The sequence below is a fragment of the Anabas testudineus genome, chromosome 1, assembly GCF_900324465.2.
Source record: "Anabas testudineus chromosome 1, fAnaTes1.2, whole genome shotgun sequence".
NCBI classification, from domain to species: Eukaryota; Metazoa; Chordata; class Actinopteri; order Anabantiformes; family Anabantidae; genus Anabas; species Anabas testudineus.
This window is the reverse complement of record NC_046610.1, coordinates 3,297,063-3,318,185: the sequence shown is the minus strand read 5'-3', so window position 1 is coordinate 3,318,185 and position 21,123 is coordinate 3,297,063. Positions and strand designations below refer to the sequence as shown.

General features: G+C 39.6%; 4 protein-coding genes across 5 annotated transcripts; 2 read left to right on the top strand and 2 right to left on the bottom strand.

Annotated features, from left to right (window-relative positions):
- Nucleotides 1–1,580: 1,580 nt before the first annotated feature.
- wdr83os (WD repeat domain 83 opposite strand) lies at nucleotides 1,581–4,798 on the bottom strand. The gene is made up of 4 exons (XM_026358874.1): nucleotides 4,639–4,798; nucleotides 4,038–4,143; nucleotides 3,269–3,366; nucleotides 1,581–1,966 (listed from the first exon to the last, which is right to left on the bottom strand). Exons 1-4 carry the CDS (start codon nucleotides 4,686–4,688, stop codon nucleotides 1,900–1,902), a joined length of 321 nt encoding a protein of 106 aa, XP_026214659.1. The 5' UTR covers nucleotides 4,689–4,798; the 3' UTR covers nucleotides 1,581–1,899.
- Nucleotides 4,799–4,919: 121 nt separating this feature from the next.
- Nucleotides 4,920–8,545, top strand: wdr83 (WD repeat domain containing 83). The gene is made up of 10 exons (XM_026360126.1): nucleotides 4,920–5,099; nucleotides 5,346–5,456; nucleotides 5,731–5,851; nucleotides 6,039–6,144; nucleotides 6,312–6,360; nucleotides 6,494–6,620; nucleotides 6,781–6,848; nucleotides 7,100–7,208; nucleotides 7,592–7,706; nucleotides 8,040–8,545. The coding sequence occupies exons 2-10, from the start codon at nucleotides 5,354–5,356 to the stop codon at nucleotides 8,193–8,195; spliced, it is 954 nt and encodes a 317-aa protein (XP_026215911.1). The 5' UTR covers nucleotides 4,920–5,099; nucleotides 5,346–5,353; the 3' UTR covers nucleotides 8,196–8,545.
- Nucleotides 8,546–14,933: 6,388 nt separating this feature from the next.
- On the bottom strand, nucleotides 14,934–16,802 carry LOC113162468 (transcription factor IIIA). The gene has a single exon (XM_026360600.1). It carries the CDS (start codon nucleotides 16,740–16,742, stop codon nucleotides 15,603–15,605), a length of 1,140 nt encoding a protein of 379 aa, XP_026216385.1. The 5' UTR covers nucleotides 16,743–16,802; the 3' UTR covers nucleotides 14,934–15,602.
- ccdc130 (coiled-coil domain containing 130) lies at nucleotides 16,158–21,030 on the top strand. 2 transcript variants are annotated; one of them, XM_026360599.1, is made up of 10 exons: nucleotides 16,158–16,274; nucleotides 17,609–17,650; nucleotides 17,766–17,819; nucleotides 17,916–17,998; nucleotides 18,261–18,316; nucleotides 18,414–18,474; nucleotides 18,605–18,747; nucleotides 18,899–19,071; nucleotides 19,410–19,548; nucleotides 19,963–21,030. In XM_026360599.1, the coding sequence occupies exons 2-10, from the start codon at nucleotides 17,648–17,650 to the stop codon at nucleotides 20,433–20,435; spliced, it is 1,185 nt and encodes a 394-aa protein (XP_026216384.1). In that variant the 5' UTR covers nucleotides 16,158–16,274; nucleotides 17,609–17,647; the 3' UTR covers nucleotides 20,436–21,030. The 2 variants fall into 2 exon arrangements, with proteins under 2 accessions (XP_026216384.1, XP_026216383.1); XM_026360598.1 differs by lacking the exon at nucleotides 16,158–16,274 and adding an exon at nucleotides 16,829–16,894.
- The last annotated feature ends 93 nt before the right edge of the window (nucleotides 21,031–21,123 follow it).

The window sequence follows — 21,123 nt, the reverse complement described above, 5'->3', positions numbered from 1 at the left end:
AAATAAGTGGCCTCGCTGCTGCAGATTGGGCTTCAGGAAATATGCACAAGAACACATACAAACCACAAAGTACAGTACACTCTCACAAATGACCCACGCTGCAGTGTTGAGGCTACTGTGCTACATGAGCAGCTGATCTGTGAAAGACTTCTTATTTGAAAAGATGCTATTTGTGGACGACACAGCCGGTTGGTTAAACTACTGTGTTGAGTCTGTGAAGCTGAGATGATCCGCATGAGAAAACAGACTTCTCTGTATCCCTCAGCAATCACAGCCGAACGTCTATCAGTCAACATGCAGCTCTGGTGAAATGAGCTGCTACGCTTTTTAGTATGTACATACAGTACATGTGTTTGGTTCCCATTGTTTAATAAACTCTTCACTGTTTAGACTTTGACTCATCATCTCTATAAAATCAGACACAGACTTGAGAAAAAGTTAGATTGTTGTTGTACTTCTTACTGGTTAAACCAAAATGTTCTCTGTTTAGTATTGTTACTCCATACCTTATTCAAATCTAATATTGTAAATCTAAAGTATACATGCAAGTAAAGTCCAAAATATTAATATCAACATACACTTATTATTCATCTTATTTCTGAATGTGATATAACCCAGATGGATGACGTACAACGGAACGCAACTAATAACTGAAGCTGCCAGATAAATGTGGTGCAGTAAAAAGTACAATATTTCCCTCTCATGTGTAGTGTATATAAAGTAAAGTAACACAATACTCAAGCGGGGTACATGTAGACTATGGACCTGAAGTTATTTCCTGACAATTCATTAGACTAATTCGTGGTGCTATTGTGCCCTCTAGTGTAACAGACTGAGAAGGGGAACCGTTTTCCAGCAATCCCCCTAAACTCTGCTGTTGTTGGGCAGATCCAGCAGAGCAGAATATGAAGATTTAAATTTAATTGAAATCGCCTCCAACTCGCTGAACTTACAAACTACATTCAGCAATCTGTGATTGGTTTTAATATCCAAATTATGCAGCCCACTGATCAATGCTGACAATAACTGCTGACTTAGACAAATTAAGTAGACTTTCCTCTGATAGCAATCAACAACAAATGCAAAATCACAACAGTGTGTTGAAGGGAGTTGTTAAAGTTCTCAAAAAAAAAAAAAAAAGGCTCAGTTAGCAGTTTGAGTCAGGACTAAATCAGGAGAAAATCCAGTGGAGTTTGCTGAAAGTGTAGCTGCAAGCCAAACAGCTCGGGTGCATACCCTCTGCAGCAGAGCCAGGCCTGAGAGACGTGAGTTACAGGGCCACTAAATCAGTCTCACATCCAGCTGACTCCCAGTGTGTTGCCTGTCATCAGCACACACTCTAGCAGTTAATGCTGTGGACGTTTGCATGTCTCGTGAAGGAGAACGAGAAGCATCTTCACAGGTGAGAAAGAGGACAGAGATGTGTGTGTTTAATTATCAGACGTAAGACCTCATCGGTGTCTGCTGCTGTGTGCAGTACCTGAACCGTGAAAGTGCCGAGTTAAAACTCCAACATCAATGAACATGAATGAAATAATCCCGTGCAAGAAAGCAAACAAACAGCAAACAAAAGCAAGCAGTTCATTTTAAAAGTGAAAAAGTTTATTTACGACATTCTGCAACAAAACAGTCAAACAGTAAAACTGTCACCAACAAACTCATGATTTGGAAACGGTTAAAGAGAGAAAGCAAAACATAAGAACGCAGTCAAAGACCCAATCCTGACATAATGTCTTCCTTCCTTGGCCATTTTTTTCCCCGTCTCTTCTCTTCCTATCACATTGTTTAACGTTCAGTGTCTGTCTTTCCTCACAGACGGCCTGGGAGTCAATCAGCTGTGTCGTCACCCACACCGGCATAAACAGTTCAGTTGCATGCTCTACTGTGAGTGACCCACTGTTACCAGGGTGGAGACATTGGCTGTGGGTTCTGGAGGTAGGACATCACAACTGCTGAGATGGACAACCTGAAGACAAAAACAAGGGGAAAATAAGTGTGAAATTATATTTCTGAAGTAAAAATTAATATATATTTATATTAATACTTCATTTTAATTACACCTTTTTAAAACTGAGAAGACAACAATACAAGGCTGACACCCAGGTACACGTTTACATGTCAAACTAATCAGAGTTCTCTGGAAGAAATCTACCTGAGGAAATAAGGTTTCTCTAATCCCTCATAAGATCATGGTAACCAGGTTTCCCGTTTACATCACACTAAAATCAGCTTTCTTAAGAAAGCAGACTGTAACCTCGTTACTTGAGATCATGTAAATGCACTGACTGAAGGGTTTTGGCATTCTTAGTGTGTAGACAAACAGCACTGCTGCCTTCCAGTTTTCCTTCTTGTTTGCATTTGTTGCAGTCCCCGAGTATCTCTATAGAGTGTGACTTAGAAATTACTTAATACTTATTGTCTGTAAAGTAAACACACAGTCCAGTTCTCTTCTAATTATTCAATAATTTCTTAAGTTGTCATATTATTAAATAAGCTTAAGCTCAGGTCTGATGAGCAGGGATGCAAGTACAAAGAAAAAATATTCCTGAGCCTCTGTGGACTTAATTTACCCCAAAATGTGTTGAGGCAGATTCACCTGATAAGATCAGGTGAGGTTAACTGATACTTGCCTTCTGCGGTGCTTTAATTCTGTTTAGAGCCTCACCTTTGTTTAATAACACATGCATACTTACATCACATCTTGGCTATTGGAAAATGTACCAAAACTGACCTTGAACGTGCTTTGCCACACATTAGGCTGGTGCATGTCATTGTCTGACATTATTTGCTGAGTCAAATCTTTTGTGTTACTAAACTATGAGTGCCCCAAACTTGTCTTTAATACAGTCTCATCTAGACAATGCACCAGAAGGTCTTTCCTCATTGCAAAGCTGTCTGTGAGGCCTGGACAAGTGCCCTACTATAGTGCTCTTTTGTAAGCAAATGGAAATGTGGCACCCGTGGAGGTCACACAGTTAAAAGCTTTGGAACATTATTCTGGACATTAAAGGCAGACAGAAGCTGGGCCCAAACTGCATATTTCCAGACTTGTAGACACACTACCTTTATTAGCCCTTTTCATAATTAAAGTAAAGCAACAGAGAAGACTGTTGATAGTGAATAACATACAAAACTAAACCTTTAGTGCAGCTTTCTCAGACTGACAACAGCAGTGTGCAATGATGTGATGTGAAGTGAATTATAATGATTATGTAGAGAATTTATCATGTACTTGGTGTAAAAAGGACACATTCAATTGTATACTTACATGAAGCTGCTCATCATCTGCTTGGTGTCCTCTGAGCTTCTGGAGTTTGCAAAACTGATGAAAGAGCAGTAGACTGCAATCCAGGCACACCACTTCAGCTGAAACACAAACGCACAGGTTACAAAGGCTAGCTTCTAGCGGATCAGAAGTATAAAGACGTAACATGATTTTTTAATAGAACTTTCTTTGTTGGAGATAAGCTTTGTTAGCAAGAAAAGTTTACTGTGGTTGAAGACAACTATGCTGGAAAACAGCATAGATCATTAATGGCATGATCCTCAGTATGGTCTATATCCTGGCCAGCAAACATAATATGCTTTAGAGTTCCCTGACTAACAGGACGGTATTTAATCTAGTGTTGGCTTTACATTGTTCAACCCAGTAGAACTAAAACCTCTGGCGACATTTTGCCAAATTCTGGCAGTCTTTACTCTAATAACTTATGAGATATTTTTAGAAAATAGGTTCTACGGTTTGTTTAAATTACGCCAACAAGTAAAAAAAGGTAATTTGTTTATGGAAACACAGTCAATTAAACAAATGATCAACTATAGGACTGGGAAGCCACATTAGCCTACTGCTGCCCACTCTTTGTTATGTTCATTGTGTCCTTAGTAAAGCCAAAAGCTGCCCTTCATCCTTTCATCCAGAAGGTGAGTTTACCTTTAATCTTCTAAATGGAATGAATGGACTGGAACAAGGTCTGCCCTCCTGGTGCAGATAGGAGTAACATAGATTTAGTGTAAGAGTGTGAGCGCGTGTAGGTCACCTTGAGCATCAGTCCACACATGCTGAAGATCATGCCGAGCAAGTTCATGTAGTCAGGCGTGGGGTCCTCCAGTGTGGGGTTGGTCTCTGTGCTGGGGGGTTTGTATCTGCAACACCACAAATGAATATTAATCAAACTCACAATGGAAGAAGTATTTCTCACCTATGCCCAGCTGATGCAAAGACCCTAATTTATGGTATGTCTCTCACAGAGGAGGGATCCGTCCTCTAAGACCTTTAAGAGCATTAGCACTAAGTTAACAGAAAAACTGACTTGTTAACTCACTGTCATGAGAAAAGTCAAAGCAACACAAGCAAACACAAACAGAAAAGCTAATAATTAGCTAAAACATGGCAAGTGTGAGAAACAGAATAATTGATGTACAGACAACCGAAATATATGAACTAATTAACACTATATAATAGCGTTCTGTGAAGTTCATTGTTGGATTCCACCGGTAAATCGCTAATCCCTTTAAGCTATGGCTAATTATTAGCTGTAACAGATGTTAGCTAGCTCGCTAGCTAGCTGTCAGTTACCCCAGTCATCCGGTTAGCAAATTACATTAATTAAAGCTCAAATTTCCCTTTAAAAAAACCACCTTAAAATCTTATTTTGTCTCCTCGGGTCTGCCATGTTGTTGGAGGCCATTATATGCTACAAGGACCTCGTGTTATATATTATTTTTGAAGAAATGGAAACTCCGTTGACCGACGGACAGCTGATCGGCCTCTTCGTGACCGGAGAACAGGGGGTTGTTATATCCGATTGATTTCAAAATAAAAGTATGCGGCATTCCGAAGTGAAATATGGAACAGAAAAAAGTTTCTTTACTTTTATTTTGACAGGTCTCTGTGATCCCAATGTGCATTGCGCGTACTAGCAAACAGACTGGGTAAAATGAATGAAGGTAGCTGAATAGATGTAAACGAACCTATTTTAAAAACATAAATTATTGTTGCTTACAACTTGATGATAAATATAATAGTATTATAGTGGCAAAAATAACATGTTACACTCCTGGAACTGACCTTTGTAGAAGGATTCAACCAAATTAGCTGAGTAAGTAATGTTAGCTTAACCTTTACTTGATGAAACTGCCTGCTGTTCAGTAAAACATGCTAATTTATCTAAAATAAATATTGTGCAAGTTGTTAAATACACCAAAATGTGTCGCCGGTAACTAAACTAAATCCACATGCTTCAATTAGTTTTCTAATAGAAAGCTAATAGCTAGCTACTAGATTGTGTAGCAGCACTTAAAACCTTTAAATGTTTGAACAGGTTGTGTTGTGTTTGTCCACACAGGTTCAGTCATGGCGTTTCCTCTGCCCCGACCCCAGGCTCCTCAGCTTCCCCAGCACCTGCTCAGGACCATAGACTGTCGGCAGGGAGCTGTCAGGGCTGTTCGCTTCAATAGTAAGAAGAGAAAATATCCAAAATACAGTACAGTGTTTTTATTTTGACAATATCGAGGTTGTAGCACAATTGCTTACTTAGTGTTGCAACAAAAAATATTCTTAGTTTACTGATAAAAATAATTCTTGAAGTGATGTGAAGCAAATTAGGGACGTCTGGGGATCCTGTGTTGTGGAGCACTACCCTGCTTTACCCAGTTAGTTATCCAGATCCAGCCTTTGTGTGAACGCTGCATGTGAGTCACGCCTCTGTCTTATGTCTCCTGTCTGGTCAGCTGATGGGAATTACCTGTTGTCCTGTGGTAGTGACAAAACTCTAAAGCTGTGGAGTGTGAGCCGAGGGACCCTGCTGAAAACATACAGTGGCCATGGATATGAGGTTCTGGATGCAGATAGGTGAGATATTTGTCACAGCCTCCTCCACATCATGCGAGGATGGTTAATTTAGCAATATTTTATCAAAAGGTTATCAAAATGACTCAATGTAAAGTGTAAAAATATGCAAATCCCATCATAGAAACAATGCTGACATTATGTACTGAATACAAAAACAGATTTTTTTTTTCATTTGCTCTGTCCACAGTTCCTATGACAACAGCCAGATTTGTTCCTGCAGCTCTGACAAGACAGTGATCCTGTGGGACGTCGCCACAGGCCAGGTCACACGCAAACTAAGAGGTCATGCTGGGGTCAGTTCTGCTGTTTATAACTCAGTGGTCATCTTTTGTTCATTTTGTTTCCCATATAAGCTTTTTATGGTTATTTGTAGCACCTATTTTTTTTGCAGCCTTTTATGTCTCGAGGCTTTTGTTTCTATTTTCAGCTTTTTACATTTCACAAATTTTTTTTTCCACAGAAAGTCAATTGTGTCCAATTCAATGAGGAAGCAACTGTCATTCTGTCTGGTGAGTCTTGTAAAATGCCCCACAAGCTCAAGAATTAGTGGATATTGTCATGTTTTTCCACTTGAATACTGACTTGTGTATCCTGAACTTCTTTGTGTATATCCTCTGTGTTGCGTGTTCTTTTACAATCTAGGATCCATAGATGGGACAGTCCGGTGCTGGGACACCAGGTCCAAAAGATATGAACCCATCCAGGTTCTTGATGAGGCTCGGGACAGTGTCAGCAGCCTGAAGGTGGCACAACATGAGCTGCTCACCGGGTCAGCACAGTAGATACAGTTTTTTCCACAAAAGCCACTATAAGTCAGCCGCATCTTGGAGTTGATCTGGATGGGATTTTAAGACTGTATTGATTTGATTGATTTGAAGATTTCTAGATTTGTCTGTGGCATTATTTGAAAATAGCTATTTTCTCGTTAGGTCGGTGGATGGCAGAGTGAGGCGTTACGACCTGAGAATGGGGCAACTGCATGTGGACTTCATCAGCAGTTAGTAATGTTTTTCATTACATTTTTGCAATATTCATGAAAACATAATATTTACAGAAATAATTACTGTTACCCTTAGTAGCAGTTGTAGAAGTAGCAGTAGTTATACCAGTTGTAGTAGTAGTAGTAGTAGTAGTAGTAGTAGTAGTAATAGTAGTGAGAATAAAAGAAATCTGCGTTAATTTATCTGGTTTAATTAGCAAAGCAACATCCAATGGATGTGTTTACATTATGTTTTTTTTTTTTTTCAGGTCCCATTACATGTGTGTGTTTCAGTCAAGATGGTCAATGCACTCTGAGCTCCAGCCTGGATTCAACAGTCAGACTACTGGATAAGAGCACCGGAGAAATGCTGGGAGAGTGAGTGCCACTCAGTCTCACTTAGACTGTGATGTATTTCCACATTGTGCCTTCAGTTCCAGATCAACTAATAAAAAAACAAACATTTTTGTGTGTAAAAATGTGTAAAACATGGGACATGGTATTAACATTAGTCCGTGTTTAATTTGAAGATGAAAGAAATACAGAGGTCATAACCAAATAGTTTTACACTTGGCACAAAAGGTGCAGTCGTTTTTATTCAAATATTGAGATGTAGGTAGCATCAAATGAAAGCCAACATTCTGATACTTGAACTGTATCATATCCCTCATTAAACCTGAACTTTTATTGACTTTGAAACAATTTCTATAATAATTAATTGCATTTTAATCTTGACATTGTATTTTATTTGGTTTGCTCAGGTATACTGGACATAAGATGAAGGGTTACAAGCTGGACTGCTGCTTATCTTCTAAAGACACCCACGTCCTAAGCTGCTCAGAGGACGGGCATGTCTACTGCTGGGACCTTGTGGAGGTATGTATCTGGTTGAATTTTAAGTATAAGTAAAATAACTTGTTTAATAGTGCAACTGAACTCCAGGAGAAAGACAAAAAATTAGAAGGACTCCAGTACAAACCTCTATTTATACTGGACACCTTATCCAGAACAGCAGCCTGTGACTCTTGATTTAACAACAGAATAGCACGTGATTGCGATAATGCAGTTAGAAATCCAGTTTGTCAAACCTTCTCACCAACACAACCTTAATCCAAGCTGTCTGTTCACCATACCTATTCTGAAAATCTGTTACATTAGGATAAATGAAAACATACAAATGTGGTATTTTAATGGTTCTTTGATTTACAGGGGTCTTTGTCATTGAAGCTACCAGTGGGAAAAGCTGTTGTCCAGTCGCTGTCTTTCCACCCTACAGAGACATGCCTCCTCACAGCCATGGAGGGTCGTGTCCAGGTGTGGGGGGCAGAGCCGGAGGAGACAGAGGATGATGCAATGGCCACATAGAAAGGGTAAAGATAGGAAAAAATAGAAACAGACTCATATAGTTTTGTTCTTGGCTGAAAACTCACATAGTTTCCCAGAAGGAGCTACTAAAAAATGATTCAATTAAAATGTTTCTCAAAATGAAACTGAGTGATTAAAAAAATGGTCAGCAGCCTCACTGAAGTGTTTTTTGGTCAGAAAATACAAACATAGATACACAGCGGCCGACAAGATGTGGTCGAACCTTGAGTCTTTATGTCTTTTAACTTTAGTTAATGTTAAACATGCCAGATGACACAATTAGCAGAAAGACAGAAAATAATATTAAGATTTGATGGACGTCTGTGTGTGCAACACTTTTATATATTTTTATACAAAACATTGAATAAACATTTTCATGTTTCAATTACAGCATATTGTATTTTCTTGTTACACTAATGAAACTCTTACAAATACTGGGTTGTTCTATACAAGTTTATCTTTATTAGGAACCGTAAAACATTGAACATAGAGATGAGCACATTACAAAATAAGTTAATCAGCATGACAAAAGAATTGCATCAAAATAAATAAATAACTTATTTTACATAAATACATTCTGGAAACTGTTGCTGGACTAAGCCTGAATTGTAAAGAACTTCACTCAGCTGCATTTCTCAAACCACACGCTTTATCCTCACAGCTTCGTATACACAATAGTTCTATTGGTAACCCCAAAATTTCACTGACCTTTTTAAATAAAATCATTCATCAGTTTTTTTTTTCCTTTTTACAAAAATAGTCAAGTAAGGTGTAGTTGAGTTGTGTCTCCGTTCAGCTTTACCCTTTAGAGTGCTGCGTCAGAATAGGGCAAAATCAGTTGACATGAGCAATGCTTTCATTTAAAAAATACATTTGAAGATAATATTTACATAAACTCAGAACTCATATACATTAAAGAACATTAAGATCCGTACATGTAGGAAAGGTACAATAGTATAACACTTGCATGAGCCGAGAGTCATAAAATTCTGATCCTATTGAGCCCCATGAGATCACCACTCAACTCAAAACATTTAATTAGACTGGATATACGATCTTTTACCCGAAATTGAAATGGCTTAATTCTGCTCTCGTTGATTTTGACATAAAAAAAACTTTTGATAAATATGTTTTAGATCATTTTGAGTTGAACTCCTTCATTTACAGCCATTACAAATGAACCTCCCATCAAACGTCCTTTTAGAGTCACTTTGTCCTTACAAATCATCACACACCCCTACCTTTTCACCTCCCATGTTCACCTGTCTACAGTCTAACCCACACAGCTGCAGCCCGCAGCCAGCAGCTTCTCCAACTTGTGCCAGCGGTGTGAGTTATCCAGGAAGGCCATGTCCTCATGGTGCGTGGGCCTGCAGCAGGGTGTGTTGTGCCACAGCTCCTCAGGTGTCGAGTGAGGGAGCATCCCACTGAGCAGCAGGTTGGTGAGGGTGAGGTCGTGGTTGGAGCGAACCCGTGGACACGTCCCACTGCAGTACTTGAACAGGACAGTCTCATCTGAGTCATAGCCAAGCCCGAGGTCCCGAACCTGCAGCAGGATTGAACGTAGGCCACACTGTGAGTCTACAGTGGAGCGGCGGGACCGGACTGGGATCGGGATGTTGGGATTGGGTGATGGCCCGACTCCAGAAGCTTCTGCTTGGCTGTCTTCAGCTGAATATGCGCTTTTTTTCTCCTCATTTGTAGACGTGTGTGGAGAAACCGCTACCCGTTTCTGATCTGGAAAAGGAAAAGGAGATATTATACGCCTGAGTTACTGAATTACAGGTGATAATACCCAACACAAAACTTATTTACACTACAACTAAAAATTAATAATTTCTAAGAGGCAGAAAATCAAGGACTAAAATAACATATATAAGTGTAGAAATAGTATTAAACAAGTGAAGGTCATAGGTCATGACCTTCACTTCAGCCAGCACTTACCAATCAGTGATCTCAGCCAGTGGCCATCTCCCCTCTGGACGCAAAACAGGATCACAACCAGTTTCAACAGGGACCTCATTGCTGGAGTCTGCTCTTCGTCTGCACTGTCGCTCAAATCGAACAGACAGGTCTGTGTTTGTATGTCTGTAAAGTGTCTGGGGATACGAGTGATGCTGAAGACGCAGACGAGCCGCAACTTCCAATATATAGCCCTCGAAGTTTAGGGGGGGTGAAGAGATGGAGACGAGGTGAGGGGGGAGACAGACACTAACCCGTTACTTGCCAACAGACTATCCCACTCACCTGAACTTGACAAGGAGCGTAGGAGGGCAGGCGGGCGCTTGACCCAGAATTTGTCCTGTTGGGATTATCAAATTGGTGTAAATCACTGGTTTATTGTTGAGTTTCCCCCAGATGTTTTTCCAGAGGATGTTGGCCGATGGCAATATGGATTCCTGGAGGTTTGGGGTTTCTTAAAGGCTGCTAAGGAGTGGACAGTGATGTCACTTGTGTGACGCTAATAAGTATGTGTGATAAATGAATCAGTAGATAGGCAGTTGAAAAAACAGCCACGAGATCCGTTCACAGGCAAAATTTTCTCAATAAATAAACACAAAATGATCCATGTAGGAAATGTACAGAAAGAAATACAGTGAAAGGTTAAAAGGACAGGATGAGTCATTGTGGAATGCCTCTTAAAAAAGGTCCCTGTTGTATTGTGCCTTGTCTTTTTCCTTATTTTAGATAATCAATACTGGAAAGCATTTAAGAAAAAATTGAAAAGGCCAAAGAAGAAAAGCAGGTTAAAATTAGAACACAACGGGGCCTTTTTCAGCAGACATTCCACAATGGGTGACTCGTCTTGAGCTGGTCCATAAATTGAGGGATTTCATCAGCAATGTGTGGCTGACGTGTAGAATATGTGCAATATGCATTCAGTAATGTTTATAGTGCTCAAACAGGCAGTCAGTAGAATTTAGAGTTTGCAGAAAGTGCATAGTTGGATTGTGTTTCTGCCATCCAGGTGGAGGCCAAACACCTCAGCGCACATTATTTAGCAGCTGATGTTACTGAAGCTGGAAATATGAAATGGAAATGAACGAATCAGTTAAAAAGCCAACAAAACAATTTGAAACCTAGTCTGGCCGTACGTCTTTTTTTCAGATTATAACATATTCTGTCATATTATATCGTGTTCGGAATATAATCTTTAAACTCTTTGTCACTTATCTAAACTGTAAGTTAGAGTTCAATACAATTTCTAACTTTTATCACATTTCATAGACAACTAGTCTGGGTTCTTTGCATTAAAAACAAAAAACAACAGGAAAATACAAAAACTTAAAAAGCTTACTTTAAGTAAATTAAAACATGCATCACAACTCATTTCCTTTTAAAAGGAGGACAAAGCCATAACAAGAGGATTTAATAAAGGTTGTAAAATGCTTGGCCTCTGGGGTAGACTATACTGAGTAATTGTGTCAGTTGTTATTTAAAGTTTAGTAATTCCTGACTATCTCGTATTATAACGGCCTGTTAAATAATTTGTGACTTTGTGAACTATTCACATAGCCTGCGTATACTTTATTAGGTATGTGGCTTAAACCAAAAACACATAATTTCATTCTTACTTGGGACGTAAACAATCGGAAATCAAGGGCGATATAATCTGCAACAAATGTTGGTGGCAGGACCCAAATCCACACACAAACCAGGGTGTGTTGAAGCATTTAATTACATTTTAATACCTATACTTTGTTTAGAGACAGTACATAATTTAGAGCATCACTGTAGAAGAATCAAATTTTCAGGTGGAACCATTTTAGGATGAAGACAAGCAAAAGGAGGTGAAACATAATCGTGAGTTAGCAAAGTAAAGAAAAAAGCTTCAGTAAGAGCAAGATGCAGAAGAGTGGGTTAAGCACTACATATATTATTAGACATACATTATAACGCAGGCAGTAAATACAGTAATCATAACAAAGAACATTGGGTTTTGCTAATACCTCACTCCTGGTTTCACTTAGTTATATATAGACAAGAGGAGCTTATCTAATGGGACTAGAAGTTTATTTATTGCAGCTAAACAGTCCCATTTCTCATGTATTATAGCTTTGTTGATATGAATTACAAAAGAATCATCCCTAAATCTTAAACTAATATTGGCCCATGAAATTTACTGCCAGGAATTTCAAGAACTCTCACAAGGTTTAGATGTTGAAAACTGCACTAAATTAGAGAAAATGACTGTGTTTTTAAGCGAGCTCTTCCTCTAGCCTGGTCCACTCAATTAGTCTGATTGTAACGAACTGTTTGCATAAAGACAGCTTTGTTCACTTATGGTAACATCTTAACCAGCTCCTAAGGTCTCTTAGAGTGGTATTAGTTAACGTGTACCTTCATTATCTTTTGAGACTGTCACTTGTGCTTTGCAAAGGTGGTGTTGGTATCCAACAAATAGCTGAATTCAGAGACATGACAGGTAAACCAGTCAATCCAAAAAATTTCTTGACATGAACAAGAAGATATAGGATTCATGATTTAAAATCGGACATCTGAATGTGGGCTGCTGGGCTGCTTCTAGGTGCCTGTGCTTTTCTGGTCATTCTTTAAGTTCAGCGTCAGCTTGCACAATCCATTTAACTCAGCAACCCTCAGGCAAGCGAAACCCTTCACACGGAAAACTGCCATTTCCCAGTAATTTGCGCGGAAAACCAACGCATGAAAGGGCAAAGGGCCTGACCGCATTCCTTCCACCTTTCAAAGAGACAGAAGGATGAAGGCCAAGCGAGACATGAAAAGTCAGAGGGAAAACAGAGAAGGTGGTTGGAGAAATACAGTGGAGATAGAGGCTTTGGATTACGGCCTACAGAACCAGTCTGGAATTTAGTCCTGTCAGGACACAGGAATGGAAAGAACGTGGCATCACTTTCTGTTAAAAAGATAAGAGAGTTGACAGCATCTTATACAGTGGTCAACCTGGCTCAATATTGTTCCAAACATGGAAACCCGTTCAAAACTAAATTCATGGATTTAGATTCATATTACATTAGTTATACATTATTATGTTTTAAATGTGATACTACAAAAAAACTATTTGTTAAAATGATATTTCAAAAGATCACACTGGAGAGTTGGGAAACACCTACACACTTAAGTATTTTTGGTTATCTGTTGTTGGTATGATCAAGCCAAGCAGTTGCTTTCCTTTCTGGATAATTCTTACTCAACTGTGAAGAATGCTTGGGGTTATTGTCCTATTACAAAATGAAGTTATCCCCAGTCAGTGAGGGCTCAGAGGGAATGGCATGTCTCCTCAGTATGGCTTGGTATCCATGCTGGTTGAGGAGACTCTGTAGATGATGCAGATCACCCACTCTACCATTGCCAAAGCAACCCCACATTGTCCCGTTTCCACTTGTATGCTTCACTGATGGCATTGGGGACACATCTATCACATTCCTCTACAATACCTCGAACTTGGCCTTTCAGTCCACAACACATGGTTTCAGTCCACTGCTTGTGCATCTTGCTCCACTGTAAATCTTCTTCCAATTTGCAAACATCAATAAGGATATTACTTGGCAACTTTGCCCATTAGGTCATGTGATCATCTGAGCCATCACTGGAGTCCTCCATGGTCCCCACATCAGGCACTGCGTGCTTTTTGATGCAGTGTTACTGGCTTCTCTGCAGCAGTCATTATGTCAAATATCCATTTGTTCCACTTGATGAATTCAAGCTTTATCAATCCAGCCGCCATGTAGTAAGATTATAAAACAGGAAATGATTACTGAATATTACATTTAAACTGTATGAATACAAATTGGATGAGGTCTGCTGTGCATTCTGGGTGAGCTGGTCAGTCAGTCCATATAGGGCTTGTCTGAGCCGAGCGAGGCAGGAATGTAGAGAGCAGCTTCTCGGTAACTGGAAATATTCAGAGCGGATTTAGTCTTGGAATCTCAAACTCGCGCAGAGCTGCTGCTGTTTATGCTGTAAATCTGTTGGTCAGAGCTGAGATACTGCACAATGTGTCATCATGGCAGAAGAATCTGCAGGTTTTCAGTGTATCTGTGCAGGCAGTGATTTCACAACACACCCCCCCTCATCTTATTGAAGATATGCAAGTCAGTGACATCAGCTGCAGACTACTGGAACATGATGACATAAGGTTGAGAAACATCCACTATATGATCAAAAATTTGTGATATTTGGACATGCTATTATGAAACTTTGGGCATTAACCTGCTGCTACGTTCGCTGTGATTGTTTTAAGAAGCATTTTGGCCTGATTTTGTAACTTGACTGAAGGATTTGCTACAACCACAAAAATCAAACAAGTCATCCCAAAGGTGCTGGATAAGGTTGAAGTACTTCCACATCAAACTGTGAAAACCATTTCTTTAGGGAACTGGTTTTGTGCATGAAGGCACAAACAAAAGAGATCTTCTACAAATGGTTGTCAGAAAGTTATAGACATAGTGTTTGAAGACGCGTACTGTGTTAGGTGTGCAGTGTTACGACTCATAAACTAGAACTAAGGAGTTTCTTGTTAACTTTCACAGTCAAATCTAATATACATAAAATCCAGTAGTGTAGATAGATCAGCTGAAAACAGATACTAGATTAGAGTTAATGTATGTTAATTTTCAGTTAACATATTGCAAATGTTCCTTTTCTGTGAACTTTACATTACAACGCTATATTTCTTATTTGTATTTCATTTTCTATTCTAAACTGTATTACATATTTAATTATTTAATTAAAGATTAACCAGAATCCCCTTCCTTATGTAGAAGAATATTTTTAATTTCACCAATAGACTCACAATACTGAAACAATGACAGTCTCTCCAACATAAACAAATAAGTTGTGTGTTGCCAGCTTCACTTGGGACAATACACTTTATCCTTCAGACCTACAAGAACACTGTGAAGCTCCATTTAGAAAGACCATTTAAACAGACTGCCACATTGTAGTATATTAGGGATAACATATTTTAGACTAGGTGGAATAACTACTACACAGACAACTATACAAGGTATCCAGAAATTGCGATTCCAGAAATACTACTGTTATAATGCAAACAAAAATCCTTTGTGTTTCACCACCGTTTTACAATGCGAATACAAAATAATTTTACAAATGTCAAATAATATGACTATAATATTGGCTTCATGAAACAACCAATAAGTCACAAAAAATATATTTACACAATGAAACACTGCAGTCAATCACCCAAATGGACGGTAAACCAGGGTCTGGTTCAGTTACTGTGGATTAAGATACAGATAGTTCTGTTGGTTTTCAGACTATAAAGTTCAAACTTCCAGAAAGTGGCTGAACAGGGGACAAACTTGTGCAACAACATGTTTGCGTTAGAAGTAGTAATACGTCAAAACAAACAAACTAAAGCAAGTGCTGTCTTCATAATGGGGGTGTGTATTCCCTCATGAAACATTAGACTGTTAAGGGGGTTGTCAGGACATTAGTAAGTCCATGTGTGTCCACAGCAGGATTGCACAGCAAGGACGTGTCCTGTAAGAGGGACACCAGTTCAACAGAATTAGGTGGATTCATACTCTGAGCTGGCACTGATTCAGGCTTCTTCTGTTTCTTGCAGATTACTCTCTTTGTTTCACTGTATCCGCTTAATCTGGAAGCAAGAGACCTTTTGGGTTTAGACTTCTTCTGCTTCTTCCTTTCCGGGTCGTGGACGACGCTGTGGCGCTGGAGGCTCTGTCTCATGGCGAAGGTCTTTCCGCAGCCTTCTTCAGTGCAGGCGAAAGGCCGCAGCTCCTCGTGGAAGGAGCTGATGTGACTCTGCAGGTTGAACATTGTGGTGAATGACCTGTCACAGTCAGCCCTGGGACACTTGAGGACCACTCGGACGTCAGAGTGGACACGCTGATGCTGCTGCAAGAACCATGAGTCTCTGAACACCTTGCTGCACTGGTCGCACTGAAAGCTGGGCCTGTGCTGCTCCTTCCTGTGCTTCAGGTTCTCAGTCCAGGTCTTTCCTATGAATGTACAGCCCTCCTCTTTGCAGGGGTACCCTCTGTGCACCTTCTCATGCCTCTTCAGCTTGCTAGGGAAGGTGAATCGCATCTGGCAGCCTTCATAAGTGCACTGGTAAGGGGGCAGCTGGGTGTGCTGCTCACATATGTGGGATTTAAGCTGCTTGTTCTTCTTAAATTCAATCCCACAACCCTCAAATTTACAAACGTACTTCTTCTGCCCCGGACTGTGGATGCGGCTTATGTGTCTGGTCCGGTTCGCGTTGGTGGTGAAGGCCTCCGTGCATCCGTCCACGGTGCAGCGGAAAGGCTTCGCACCGCTGTGGGTGAGCTCGTGTCTCCCCAGGTGATACGGGCTGCAGAACGACTTACCGCAGCCGTCGTGCTCACATGCGAACGGCTTCACCCCCGTGTGTTTACACAGATGAGCGTCGAGCTTCCACTGCTTGTTATAAGCCGCCGAGCAGTCGGGAAACGAGCAGATGTAACGTTTGTGCGATTCCTTTTCAGTTTCCATTTCTGCGGCATCAATATTTACCAACGAATACAGATAATAGAATATAGAAGAATACAGATCGAACATATGTTTCTTTGAGCACGTTGTCTACCGGTACTTCCCAGAATCCTCTGTGTAGTGACATCACTTCCGCAACATCGCGCATAGTTGCGTCTTTATTACCCATCGGCCCCTGCGTGGTTCTCGGTTGTTTGTGTAGCTACAAACAAGAGGAATTAGTAAGTATTTTAGAGCTGTACTTAATACTAAACATTGACACGTACACATTTAAAACAAACAACACGACATGTTTTATCTGTAGTTGCAAATATGCTGTTTATCAGTGCACGGAGCGGACACTAACGTTACATAGCAAGCTAGCTACGGTTAGCTTGCTTGAAGGGCTGTTGGCTCCTGCGCGTTCCCGTGTAATGAGCTACACCAAACTTAATGCAAAAAACTGGCAATTTAATATTGGCAGCTACTTTCTGTTCTAAAACAACAACCCCTCCCACCATCATTTGTTAAAGAAATTAATTGTAATTATTTAAAGTGCGTTGTAGTACATTTGTGACCTTGGCTTGGTGGGAGTTTGCGAGCATATCAGGTGTAGTACCTTATATCAAGGATCCTAACTCATGTTAGCTAACATTAGCTTACTTAACTAATACACTTTATCCACAGCTTGTTATTAACTGACGCTAAAGCCGTTAAATACCCATTATGAGACAAACTAACATTAGTAAATGTTAATGGAACATTAACGTCAAATTGTTTCTTTAGTTACACTTGTGTTTAGTTAGTAAGTTACATAAACTGACAAGGAGCAGCTAAGAAGAGCTGGTATTAGCTGCAGCAGAGTCTGATTTTATATTTGTTTAACCATATGTGCTTATTGACATTGCTGTATATTATCAGTAACTTTAGTTCTTTTTTTTATCTAATGACTAAAGGGGTGAATTCATTGCTGGTGTGGAAATTCAACTGTCACTATGGTAAGCCATGATCGGTACCTGTGCTTAAACAAGATTAAAAAAATGACTAGGATATATGTTCGAATGCTCCATTTATGATTTACTAACAGTGTGCGTTGTACTGTTTTCTTGACAGGGTGAAAGAAAAGGAACAAACAAATACTATCCTCCGGATTTTGATCCTGCCAAGGTGTGTTTGAACACACAGCCCTGTGTGTGTTTGTGTTTTTTAATTCCACTTTTACATATGGATGATAAATTATTGTGTAAATGTTTTTGTTTTTAGCATGGATCCCTCAATGGCTACCATAAAACTCATGCACTGCGTGAGAGGGCCAGGAAACTTTCTCAGGGCATCCTCATCATCAGGTCAGTACAGAATGTATACAGAAATGAGGGCTTGATGTGGACCATTCATGGGGAATTAAAAATTACTAACATTTTTTATATAGTATATATTTTTTGTTATTATTGTTAATTTTAATCCCACAAAAGCTTTGTAATTATCCTTCAGTCACATGTATTAACATCTTAGTGCATCACTAGTATTTATAGAAGCATATGCTAGTCACAAATGTTAGTGAAAATCTTTTTCTTGAAATGGTTACATTAATGATTTGCTTCCTTTAAGGTTTGAGATGCCCTACAACATCTGGTGTGATGGCTGCAAAAATCACATTGGAATGGGTATGTTTGGAGGACAACATGACCCATATAATCAGGTTTTGTCTTATACTGTGTCTCTTTTTTTCCATAACATAACAGTGATGTTCTGCTTTTGTAGGAGTCCGTTACAATGCTGAGAAGAAGAAAGTGGGGAATTACTATACCACTCCAATCTACAGGTAAACAAGGACAGACTGACATAAAGGTTATACAAACTCAAATCATACTTTATGCAGTGTCTCATACAACAACATGAACCTCTTTACAATTAATAATTCCATATATTCACTTATTTGTCTTCTTGATCAGGTTCAGGATGAAGTGTCATCTCTGTGTCAACTACATTGAGATGCAGACAGATCCGGCGACCTGCGATTATGTGATAGTAAGTGGAGCAAGCAGAAAGGAGGAACGATGGGACATGGCTGAAAATGAACAGATTCTTACCACAGGTAAATTATTTATGATGTTGGCCAATTAAAAAGAAATTATTTGTTGTTCTTTTAACGGTTTTCACAGAGACACTTTTTGGCCACCTGATTTTAAATTTGCTTGCTTGTCATCTGTCTCCTAATCAGTTCACTTTGTTGTCTCTCTGCACAGAGCGGACAGAGAAGGAGAAACTGGAGACGGATGCAATGTACAAGCTGGATCATGGTGGGAAAGACAAAGCAAAGCTTACAAAGGCTCTGCCATCTCTGTCTGAGATTCAGGACTACCAGTCTGGATGGAAGGATGACTTCCAGCTCAACAGTACCCTCCGGAGGACGTTCAGGGTAGGAGACTGACCTTGAATGATGTGATGGGGGAAAGCAACTGGATCTAAAATGGTTTACTGTTTAGATTAGATTTATTACCTATTATGTGTTCTTTTGTGCAATTCCATATAGTAGTAATAAGTTGTGAATTTCAACTTACACCTGTGTATTTTTATAATATCCTTGTAAAATTTTGTCATCACCTGTTGAAGTTTAAAAGAAGAAAAATAATAACAGGAAAACTACTCCAGCAGGGCATGAAACATTAAAAATTGACCTAATCTAATCTAAATCTTGTCTTTTCTTAAAATAATATTCCATTGCTGCACTAAATTGATGGTGCTTTGTCAATGCAGACAGAGAAGAAGACTCTGGCTGAGCAAGAGGAGAAAGACAATGCAGTGAGGATGAGGACCAACCTGTCCATCCCACTACTGCCAGAGAAGGAGGAGGACAAAAAACTGGCAGCACTGCTCACCTACCAGGCACCTGACTGTAAGTAACAGATGGAGGATTTTTCTTACAGACATTAGTTGGTTAACAAGTTTGTTGTGATGTATTCACTCCCTTCTGCTTGTAAGTATCAAAAAATGTACAGTGTGAGGATTTGTCCAGAAGAACTCCCAAGACATGTCTGATCTGAAATCAGATATCCACTCGGTTCATTTACCGCCTGTCTAACCACTTGTGCACACTTGTGTCTTATTTGTAACTCCAAAATATTTTCCCTTACAGAAATTCTTTCAGTATCCCATAAAAGCAGATTTTGTTCATTTCACTTTGTTCTTGTTCTATGTTAAGAATTAAAAGTATGTGTTTCAGCCTACATGTATATGAACAGAGCAAATTATTTTTTAAAAAAACATCCCAATTATTCTCATTATCCTCATTATTCCCCTTCCCACTCAGCCTATGAAGACAAGCAGTACAGCAAACGGAAAGAGATCTCCTCTCGTTCATGGTTTAACGCCCCCTCAGCCTCACCAGGAGGTGCTGCGGGAAGTCTGCTGCATAAGCTGGGCCTGCAGGGGAAAGAAGCAGCAGTAGCCAAAGCCCTTGGCTCCTCACACAGCCCGCTGATCCGCAAACGCACTGGAGGGGTGGGAATCAAAAGCGAACCGTGTGCCACCATCACCCGCACAAAATCAAACACAGTCAACACAGGCAATTCCTCTGTCACTCAGACAGCGGAAGGATTAAATGCAGCTGTTAAAGCAAGACCAGTGGGTTTGGAAGTAGCAGACACTAATGACAGTGTAAAAATCACAGAGGAAGTAGATAAAGGACTGGTGAAGACGGAAGAGGAGAAAGAACAAGACAGAAGTAGAGTCACATCCCTGGTAGCAGACTACAGCGACTCAGATTCAGACCCTGGACAATGAAGCTGCTCTGTATGAAAGAGTTAAATGGGACAGGTTCTGTTTTCAGTAAATGGACGTGATGAAGTCAGTCTGTCCTGAGAATCAAACACAAACCGAAGATGTTGCTGTTGGATAAATAGCAGCTGTGGTTAACTCTAAGTGTCACAATGGAAATGTACTGAATAAAATGTATAAAACCATTTAAGCCACTGAGCTGATGTTAAATTGTCATTTGATGACAGGGTGACTTCAAAATGTTTTTGACATGTTGTACAAGTGCTGAAAACACAGTTTAAAATATTTGGTTTTACAAATTTTCTGTCTTCTGTTACACAACTGTACGAAGTAAAATTAAATCTAAAGAGACTGTTGAAACCTTTTGTTCTTGATGCAACTTGTATTTTGGGTCGATGACATAAACTGTCAGCAGAAATCTTTCACAGGCAGTCACAGGTACAGTATTTTAATTAAGCAAATCCATCTTTGACATCTCATAGTCTTCATTGTTGTTGCTGTTATTTATTTCTATGCCGTTTGTTTACTAGTCAGATAAGCTTTACACACTGAAGGAAAGTCATTCTACCAAAAAATAAATGTGTTCAGTTACTTTTTGTGAGTTGCAGGTTTATACTTTTCTTTGCCAGTGGCTTTAAAGGTTTAATATGTAACAGAGAGACGCTGAAGCTGTATGACACATTTCAAAATGAGC

What these genes read in the sequence shown, in the direction of transcription:
- wdr83os (XM_026358874.1), bottom strand. Translation starts at nt 4,688, where the DNA reads ATGGCCTCCAACAACATGGCAGACCCGAGGAGACAAAATAAGATTTTA. An exon ending in AGACAAAATAAGATTTTAAG is followed by an intron (nt 4,144 to 4,638) that starts GTGGTTTTTTTA and finishes GTGGTGTTGCAG; the next exon opens with ATACAAACCCCCCAGCACAG. An exon ending in CAGATGATGAGCAGCTTCAT is followed by an intron (nt 1,967 to 3,268) that starts GTAAGTATACAA and finishes TTTTGTCTTCAG; the next exon opens with GTTGTCCATCTCAGCAGTTG.
- ccdc130 (XM_026360599.1), top strand. An exon ending in TATACCACTCCAATCTACAG is followed by an intron (nt 18,475 to 18,604) that starts GTAAACAAGGAC and finishes CTTCTTGATCAG; the next exon opens with GTTCAGGATGAAGTGTCATC. An exon ending in CACCTACCAGGCACCTGACT is followed by an intron (nt 19,549 to 19,962) that starts GTAAGTAACAGA and finishes CTTCCCACTCAG; the next exon opens with CCTATGAAGACAAGCAGTAC.
- wdr83 (XM_026360126.1), top strand. Translation starts at nt 5,354, where the DNA reads ATGGCGTTTCCTCTGCCCCGACCCCAGGCTCCTCAGCTTCCCCAGCAC. An exon ending in CAACATGAGCTGCTCACCGG is followed by an intron (nt 6,621 to 6,780) that starts GTCAGCACAGTA and finishes TTTTCTCGTTAG; the next exon opens with GTCGGTGGATGGCAGAGTGA. An exon ending in GCATGTGGACTTCATCAGCA is followed by an intron (nt 6,849 to 7,099) that starts GTTAGTAATGTT and finishes TTTTTTTTTCAG; the next exon opens with GTCCCATTACATGTGTGTGT.
- LOC113162468 (XM_026360600.1), bottom strand. Translation starts at nt 16,742, where the DNA reads ATGTTCGATCTGTATTCTTCTATATTCTATTATCTGTATTCGTTGGTA.